The sequence below is a fragment of the Myodes glareolus genome, chromosome 9 (assembly GCF_982192425.1).
Source record: "Myodes glareolus chromosome 9, mMyoGla1.1, whole genome shotgun sequence".
NCBI lineage: Eukaryota > Metazoa > Chordata > Mammalia > Rodentia > Cricetidae > Myodes > Myodes glareolus.
Genome location: NC_142034.1, coordinates 79972486 through 79980382, shown reverse-complemented (window position 1 = coordinate 79980382; position 7897 = coordinate 79972486). Strand labels below are relative to the sequence as shown.

Sequence of the window (7897 nt, the reverse complement as noted above, 5' to 3'; positions counted from 1 at the left end):
GTGTGTGTGTCTTAAGCAGTGGACTGAGTGGACACAAACATCAAGAACACTTATTTTGCCTTGTACAGGCATAAGGCGGAGGCTCTTGGCAAGTTCAGAATGGGCCAGCATGGTGCAACACCTTACAAATTACTAGCTGTTCATCTTCTGTTACCTAGGCACTGTCTAATGAAAGGCCACACTAGTTTCTAGTGGCAACTGGTTCTCTAGGGACTGAACCAAACCAAGGAACAGCAGGGCAAATTGCAGAAGGTAATGGCGAGGCAAGGTAATATAGATAAACACAGTAATAGAGCCCTGCAAAATCCTGCTGAAGTCCTGGGACGAGTAATACCCACAGCGAGCTTGGGCCTTAGACTGTGGGAACAGTTCCTGCTCTAAAAGCTTTGACATTTAAAATAAGGTAGGAATGGTCCACAGTATTAGGAGACTACAGCCGAACAAAAGAGCTTCCTGGGCGTCGGGGAGAGGGTGTGTGCACGGTAACACGTTTTGAACCTTGAACCAAAAGGAAAGACAAACCCATTAAGAGCATTTATTTTCATAGGTAGTTAATTATTTGCACCAAACCAAGGAGTCAGAATAGTCCCTGGGAGCAATTCCAAATCAGTCTCTCAGCATCCAACCTTTTTTCCTGCAAGTCGTCCCTGATACCCTGGAGGCGACCGTCTTAGTCCAGCCAAGGAGAGAGTTAAAAATTGCTCTAGCGTTTGCACGCGGCAGGGACCAGCCTTTCACATTGTCCCACGTGGTCCCAGCAGGTGAGTGTGGGTGTGGGCGCGTGCCGCTCGTGGTGTCGGCGGAGTGAGCGCGAACACGTGTCAGAATGGCTGGGGTCACAGTGCTTGTCCAGGTGTAGCCTCGCCCTGCCTCGGCGGAGTCTCCCGGGCCAGCACCAGAGAGAAGCCGGCATCTGAGGCCCACTCACCGGAGGCGGTGCGAGAAGATCCCGCCGTGAGCGATTGTGAGTGAGCGTGGGCGCACTGGGGCCGGGCGATGGCAAGCTCGCGCGCAGGCGCAGAACGCGCGAACCGGCGGTCGCCGCAGAGCGCGGGGGGCGGAGCCGGAGCGCGGGGACCAGGCCATGGCGGCCGCCGGGCGCTGGTGCTGGCGCTCGGCCCAGGAGTGCCTTTGTCGCCACGGACGATGGTGACCTCGCGGCTCGGGCCGCTGCCGCTGCCTCCGCCTCCCGAGACGCCGCAGCCGAGGCCGGACGCTGAAGAGCCGCCGCTGTGAGCCGCGCATACCGGGCCCCCCGCCGTCTCAGCCGAAGATCTCACCGGAGGGGCGGGCGACGGAACCGGGCAGCAGCGGACACCGCCATCCTCAGTGCCGCCCCGCAGGCAGGGAGGCTGCGGCCCCAGGTGACTGCGGTCAGCTCAGAGCATCCCGCAGGCCTGCTGCCCACTGCGCCTCCCCTCCCCCATCCTCGCTCCTCCCAGTCGCGCCCCCCTCCTCCTCCGGATCTTGGCCTGGGCCTGGTCCCCCTCCTCCGCACCGCACCCTCCCGCCCACCCCTCGAGCTGCGCTCGGTCTCCTGTTACCTTCTCGCCGAGCCCCGTACTAGCTTCCCGGGGCCTCGGCTTCTTCCTTCCTACCCACCATCCCTCCTCTCCCGCGCCTGGAGAGGGAGAGAACCCTCACATTCCTGAGATGCCCTCACTCGGGCTCACCCCTCTCTTCTCTCCAGTACCCCTGTTGCAAGGCCTTTCCCGGTCTGTGTCGCAGAGGTGCCCGGTTCGGGCTCCTTTGCTCAGGTTTGCATTTCCAACTTTCCCTCTTTTGCTTTTTTAAAGTCCACTTTGCTTCTAAGGTTCCCTGCCTCTTTCCTGACGTCCCCTCCTCGCAGCTCCTAAACTCAGCCTAACCCTGTGCAGGAGGTGCGAGGTTGCGGGGTTCAAAAAGACCGGCTAAGCCCATTGAGTAGGGGGACCCCTGGGCTCAGCGTGCAGTGTGCAGTGTGTCATGTCAGACACTTCACAGTCACGAGCTAGCTGCTCATATCTCTCTCTCTCTCTCTCTCTCTCTTTCTCTCTCTCTGTGTCCTGGTTCCTTTTCCCGCTTGCCATCCCTGGGTTCTCCCTTTCCAGCTCTGCTTTCCCACCCTAGGAGTCATGCTCTACCTTGTGGAATGGGCTCTCCATTCTATCTGGGGGGTTAGGAACTTGGCTGGACTCTTCTAAGCACGCCTTTCGGTGTGTGGCTCGGCAGAACCAGCACCCTTGGCGAGACAGGGGAGCACCCGGGCCTCTCCCTGGCAGAGTTTCTGCTCCACGTAATCCCCTAGCCTTGGGGCTGCTGCGTCCCCGCCGCGCTGCTTGTGCTGTGCTGTGCTGCCTGCTTGCCGCGAGTTGGCTTGGGGTTACTACAGTTCAAATGTATCTGAGAAAAGCAGGCGTGGGGGGGGGGGTGCGGGGAGAGAGCAAGATGGGGCGGGGGAAGGGGCCTTTGCAGTGGGAAGGCATCAAAGATTAATGGATGGCTTTGCATCGCTGTCTGCAGTAAACAGGAAACTAGTCTGAAAGGAAAGGAGGGGGACTGTGTGCGTCTTTATTTTATAAAATACCGAGTGTGCAGCTCTGTGAATCTTGAACGAGGCCCAAAAGGATGAGCTGTCTGTCGGTGCTGCAGTCGTGACCCAGGCTGAGCGGCCAATGGCAGAGGTAGCATTGTTTCCCTTCCCTGTGCCCGGCCTTTACTTTGGACGATGTCTTTGGCACTTGAGTGTGGACTCTTATCCATGTGGTTTCGGGGATGATGTGGAATCACAGGATTGCTAGTAGTTTCTGTGGAAACCAAGTACATACAAAGTTAGCTAGCAACACAGTGGGAGTCGAGAGGACTAGCTATATTTAAAACGTGTGCCAACACTTATGTAAGGAAGTTCTCTTCTTTCCTGGTTTCTCCTTTCTGGGCAGAGTTACTTCGGCTATTAGGGTCCAGCTTTACCCTTTCACTTTTTTTTTTTAAGGTCTTAGCATCCCAACAGATGGACAGCCTCCCGTCCCCCATCTGCTTCCCATTAGGTTTAGTGGATGCAGATTTTTTCTTTAATTGCCGAGGGCGAAGGAAAAAGGTTAATGGTGATGCTTTTGTTTACCTTCCTTCAGGTGAGAAAAGAGGTGTAACTGTTGGCCCTAAATTATCTATATTATCAATTTAATCATCAGTAATTTTACATTGAGCCATGCATTCTTATTTTTGCTTTGTCTTTTTAAAAAGGGAGTTAAGGAGTTGTGGGATTCCCTTATTTTACCGTAATACCACATTTTTTAAAAATTTAAGGTGATTTTTCAGGAGTGCTTAGCCTTTACTTTTTTTTTTTTTAAGTTAAGGATGCTTTATTTGATTTCTTCCTATTTAAAAGTAAATGTGGTAGATTTCGGAAAATGCAGAACGAGGGCCCTGTGTTTCCTAACCCACAAGTCCGATGATAACCTGTGCACGTTATACAAGGCCTTGCTGTTTCCAGGCACGGGAAGGCATTCCCCGGAACGACTAGGATTTGTTTTGGGGTGAGCATTTATTGGACTGCCCTTTCTGTTTCTGGGAAGAAAGGTTTGGTTTCTGGGAAGAAGAAAAAAATTATTTTTTTTTAGCTGCTGTGCTGTATAAAGTAGGTTTGAGTCATCTTTAGTTTGCAACGTTTGCAGAAACATGGTGCAGGATTCATTTCCAGTTCTTTCCGTAGCTCAGGGAAGTTTTGGGATCTTGCAGGCAAGGTCAGAAGATAGTGCAGACAGTTTAGATGTTTGGACTTGGGCGTGTCAGACTTTTTTGGTGTTCTGTTTTAAGAGAAGCATGAGCTCCAGTTTTATAAATGCTCATTAGCCCTGTTTGACACTAGACCCAGGAAAATACACTGTTTGAACCAGTCATTAGGGATATACAGTTTCTATTGTTTACTTTGTGTTTCTGTGTGGTCAGGTGTGCAGTATCTCTGTGCCGGTATGGCGGTCAGAGGACAACATGAGAGTCAGTTCCCACCTTCAGTCCTGTGGCTCCTTCAGCCCCCGGGGGGGAGTCCCTGGTACTCAGGTCTTCAGGCTTGTTTGAAAACATCTGAGGCACTGAGCCATGTTGCTGGTCCAGAAGGCTGGATTTTTGCTTGGAAGTGTAAGCGTCTACAAGCATGGCAGATATCTCTGAATTTTGTCTAGATGCTGGTTTAGTCCAGTGTTTCTCAACCTGTGGGATGTGGCCTTTTTGGCAACCCTCTATCTCCAAAAAAGTATTTACATAATGATTCATAACAGTAACAAAATTACAGTTATGAAGTAGCAACGAAAATAATTTTATGGTTGGGGGGGTCACCTCAACACCAGGAACTGAATTAAAAGGGTCGCAGCATTGGGAAGGTTGAGAACCACTGAGTTAGAGCGTGGGGCTAGACTGTAGATCATTGATTTATTTGTGATGGTTCCTACCTGTTCCTATGTATGCCTACTTCAGAAAGATTCAGAACTACAAAGTTCTGAAAGATGCGGTTGGCCTTCCGTGTTTTATGTGTTTCTCCCATGTACGTCTATGGGACATCTTACTAATAACTTCAAGCAGGTCCAGAAATGAAGGAAACACTGAGGAAGGAATACGTTTGTTCTCAGGTGGGCTGACTTTAGCTACTCCGCTTTCTTCAGGTGTTTGGCTTTCGAGTTAATTGTGCCGAACTTTGTTTCTTGGATAATTTTCTGAAATGGGAGCCTTCGGGACCCAAGTTTGTTTTGGTTTGTTGTGTTTGTGAGACAGGGCGTTTCCAGGGACATGCACCTTTTGGCTAATGGATTTCTTTTGTGATACATGTCATCCCTGTATGGATTAGGCAGTACTTTTTTTTTTCCCTTTCCACATTCAGATCTAGACTTTTACAACAGGGGAGTATGTGCTTAATTTTCTCTCTTAGAGTTATGGGAAATATGATCAATTTAAAAGTAACATTAAACACAGAGGAAGGCACCAGGTTAGATGAGTACTGACCATAAATATCAACTCAGTAATGCCTACTTCTGCTCGTTACACAAGGGGCAGCAATGATTCACTCTGGATTCTAGAATGTACAGAAAGTCACTTTTCCAGTATAATGTTAAAGTCACCGTCATATAGTGCTTCTTCCATTTACCTCTAGGTTGTAGGACGCCCCTTAGGTACCCAAACCTGCATGAGCTGAGGTCCCTTTCGTAAATATAGCTTACGAACATCCTTCTGGATGCTTTTATTAAGTTGTATTCATCTTTATCTGGGGAGTGGCCTTGGAACGGGTGCTAGGACAACTTGTGGGGCTTGGTGCTTTCCTCTCCTCGTGTAGCTTCCAGGGATCAAACTCAGGCTGTCAGCCTTGGTAGCACGCACTCTACTTGCTGAGCAGACGACTCAGTGGCACCCATGCTGTGTTCAAACCATCTCTAGATTACTTACAGTATCTAATAGTGTATAAACTAGGTAGGTAGCTTTCATATCATACTCCTTAAGGAACAGTGATGAGATAGGGTCTGACCATATTCAGAACAAACATTTCAATATGTTGAAGCTGAGATCACTGACTGCACAGATACAGAATCTGTGGATATATGGGGTTGACTATAGATAGGACTTAGAACTTTCCTTAAAGTAAGTGGTTCTCAACCTGCCCCTTTCAATATGATACCCTGTATATCTGGTATATACATTACAATTCATAACAGTATTCATAACAAAATTACAGTTATGAAGTAACAAAGTAATTATATGATTGGAGGTCACCACAACATGAGGAACTGTATTGAAGGGTCGCATCATTAGGGAGATTGAGAACCACTGCCTTGAGCTGAATTTCTCAACAGTGTGGTTTGCAGTTAGGACTGGTTGTAGAGTTTTTATTTTTTTGTGATAAAGTTTTCTTCCTAGGACAGAGTTACTTTGTTTGAGTCCCACGGTTTAATTATGCATATAGGAAAATTATTAACAGCTCTTAATCATTTAAAGTCACAGAATTATAGTTTATCTATAAAACAAGGATAACATGATTGGCAGCATGTTCACATGTGTGAGAAAATTCCCGTTATGGGAATGATTGACATAGGGTCATGAGAAGCCTCTGGATGATGTGCTAAGCTTGTTCCTTTGAGTGCACAGTGTCAGAGGTAAGGAGTTTGCAGCGGTTCCCGAGGATGGCGGGAACACTGGCAAACACTTGACTGTAGCGCAGCGTCTGTCACTGTAGTCCCCATCAGAAATAAGTGTTTTCGTCTCTCTGCTAATGTCTGAAATGACTGCCAAAGCTAGAAATGTGTTTCGCTTTCTCAGCAAAATTCTTAAAAGGATATCATCAGAGCCAAGAGTCCAGAATTCTCCTTACTCCTGAAGCTGTCTTCTACCCACTTGGGTTTGCCCTGTGTGCATTCCTTGCATTAATTTGTAACTGTTTCATCAAATTGTTCTTTTGAGATCCCGGTAACTGCCATCCAGTTCCTTCCTTTCCTGCTTTTTCTTTCCATTCTCTCTGTGCTTGTCCTTGTGTAAGCAAAGACCTGACAGACTTGGCATCTCCCACGGCCACTGTTACCACTCATTCCGTGAGCCTCATCTTCCTTCTCTTTAGAGACTACGAGATTCCAGATAAGTGTGGAAAAAGGAAACAGTGTCACGTTATGTTGTGTCTTCCCTGAAAATTCTCTGCATTGTATGTTCTCTATGTAGCTGGGACTGTTGGTTGATACAGGCTTGCTTCACAGGTACAAGGCCATGGGTTTGGTCTCCAGTACTGTAAAAAGAAACAAAAATAATACTTAGTTCTTCAGTTTTGGTTATAAACATTAAGAATAAAGACGTGTGTCAAATGCAGGGAACTAAACCTGCCGCTTTCATTAGTACTTTAGGCTTTTTCATTTAGTAAATATTTTTAACATCTTCCCTCCTCTTAGAGTGGTTAGTCAGTGGTTAGTCCCCCCAACATAGGGGGAGGGCATTTTCTTCAAATTAGAGCATTCTCATGGGGAGTTTTTGTGACTAAGTTAGGAGATTTGGAGGTAGTGACTTCTTTAAGTTTTGAAGTGTAAATGTTTATTCTGAGTCATGTTGGGGCATATCTAAAAGTGAGAGCATTTTGATGTAACATAAATATGGAAACAGAGATGTTTCCAGAACAACCCATTAAATCCCTGGGAGGCTCTCGAAAGGTAGTCTGTGTTGACTTCTCTTTACATATGGTGTCTTCTGACTTTTAGGTTGGCTCAAAGAAACCAATCAAAAACAAAAACATGGCTGCAAAGGAGAAACTGGAGGCAGTGTTGAACGTGGCCTTGAGGGTGCCGAGCATCATGCTACTGGATGTCCTGTACAGATGGGACGTCAGCTCCTTTTTCCAGCAGATCCAAAGAAGTAGCCTCAACAACAACCCTCTTTTCCAGTATAAGTATTTGGCTCTTAATATGCATTATGTAGGTAAGTGTCTGCATGCATTTCCTGACTTTGTGATGAATTTGTTTTTATTCTTATTTAAAAATTATTTCTTCTAATTATGCTATACTTATATCATTTCCCCCTTTCTCCTTCCTCCCTCCAACCCTCCCATGTCCTCCGTATTCTCTTTCGTATTCACAGCATTTTTTTTTCCACTACTTGCCCTTACATCCATTTTTTAATTTGGATAAAATGAGAGTCCAGGACATGGAGTTGACTGTGGATGTGTTTGTGAGTTTTGTTTCTAGTTTTGTTTTACCCTGGTATAGGAATTCCTAGAGCCAGAGGAGAGCAGAATTTATTTTTCTAGAATAAAATTGAAAGACACGGGTAAACATGTTTTCTTTTAATATGAAGAAGTGTAAATATTGAGAGATATTTTTCCTGGAATTTGGCCTCTTCTAATTTGAGGTTAAGTAGTAATTACCAAAGTAAGCTTTATAGAATGCAATATTTCTTCTTA

At 46.8% G+C, this 7897-nt stretch overlaps 1 protein-coding gene across 4 annotated transcripts in view; it reads left to right on the top strand.

Annotated features, from left to right (window-relative positions):
* Nucleotides 1–605: 605 nt before the first annotated feature.
* Nucleotides 606–7897, top strand: part of Rnf145 (ring finger protein 145) — a 46463-nt gene continuing 39171 nt past the window's right edge. The window contains exons 1-2 of one of the 4 annotated variants that reach the window (XM_048435968.3): nt 606–761; nt 7200–7416. In XM_048435968.3, the coding sequence (XP_048291925.3) occupies nt 7233–7416 (184 nt within the window). In that variant the 5' untranslated portion in view covers nt 606–761; nt 7200–7232. Of the gene's footprint in view, nt 762–1232; nt 1365–1619; nt 1758–2639; nt 2664–7199; nt 7417–7897 lie in introns of those variants that run through there. The other 3 variants (XM_048435965.3, XM_087910701.1, XM_048435964.3) reach the window with 3 other exon arrangements.